The sequence below is a fragment of the Penaeus monodon genome, chromosome 23, assembly GCF_015228065.2.
Source record: "Penaeus monodon isolate SGIC_2016 chromosome 23, NSTDA_Pmon_1, whole genome shotgun sequence".
Classification (NCBI taxonomy): Eukaryota; Metazoa; Arthropoda; class Malacostraca; order Decapoda; family Penaeidae; genus Penaeus; species Penaeus monodon.
The window spans coordinates 19,116,497-19,117,129 of record NC_051408.1 but is presented as its reverse complement, the minus strand read 5'-3'; the positions used below and the strand labels follow the sequence as shown (position 1 = coordinate 19,117,129).

The 633-nt window shown below is 36.2% G+C and overlaps 1 protein-coding gene across 2 annotated transcripts in view; it reads left to right on the top strand.

Moving 5' to 3' along the window:
• The window catches only part of LOC119587866 (tyrosine-protein kinase Src42A-like), a gene marked incomplete in the record, with an annotated part of 40,299 nt that overhangs the window by 27,897 nt on the left and 11,769 nt on the right, over positions 1-633 (top strand). For both annotated transcript variants that reach the window (XM_037936569.1, XM_037936570.1), the window contains 1 exon segment: positions 38-201. In XM_037936569.1, coding sequence (XP_037792497.1) covers positions 38-201 — 164 coding nt within the window.

Here is a 633-nt window from a genome sequence, read left to right as displayed (position 1 = left end):
AATTGAATAAATTTGTTAAATCCTTTCTTGTTTTTAGTCCGAGATGGTGACACAGTCAAGCACTACCGTATTCGACAACTAGACGAGGGTGGCTTCTTCATTGCCCGCAGGACAACTTTCCGAACTCTCCAGGAGCTGGTTGAGCACTACAGTAAAGATGCTGATGGCCTCTGCGTCAACCTCCGCAAACCATGCATTCAGGTCAGCATAATGGGAATTCATTGTTTTGTTTTTTATGTCCCGATTACTATTCTTTTAGGGGTTGTATTGAAAGCTTGTATGAAGATGCCTTTTTATATTATGAATTTTAATGATCTTGAGGCTTCATTTATGGATCTTTTGTAAGTGACATGTATATTTGTTGTTTTTTTTTGTCATATGTATGGAATGCTCTCTTATTATATTTTCTCCATCCATCCTCCTGCCTTCTACAGTATACCAATTATGATTGGAGTAAAACCCTTAAGCTGGCTTTTTAGATTAGATATTATGATTCACCTTTTTCATATACCATAGCTTTGGAGAAAGCTTTACAGCTAGAAGAGCAAAAAATAGATAAACTGATTGCTAGAATACCAAGTATGAGTCTGATTGAAAGTGATTTAGATGATTGAGTTGAAAGTTGTAATGGAG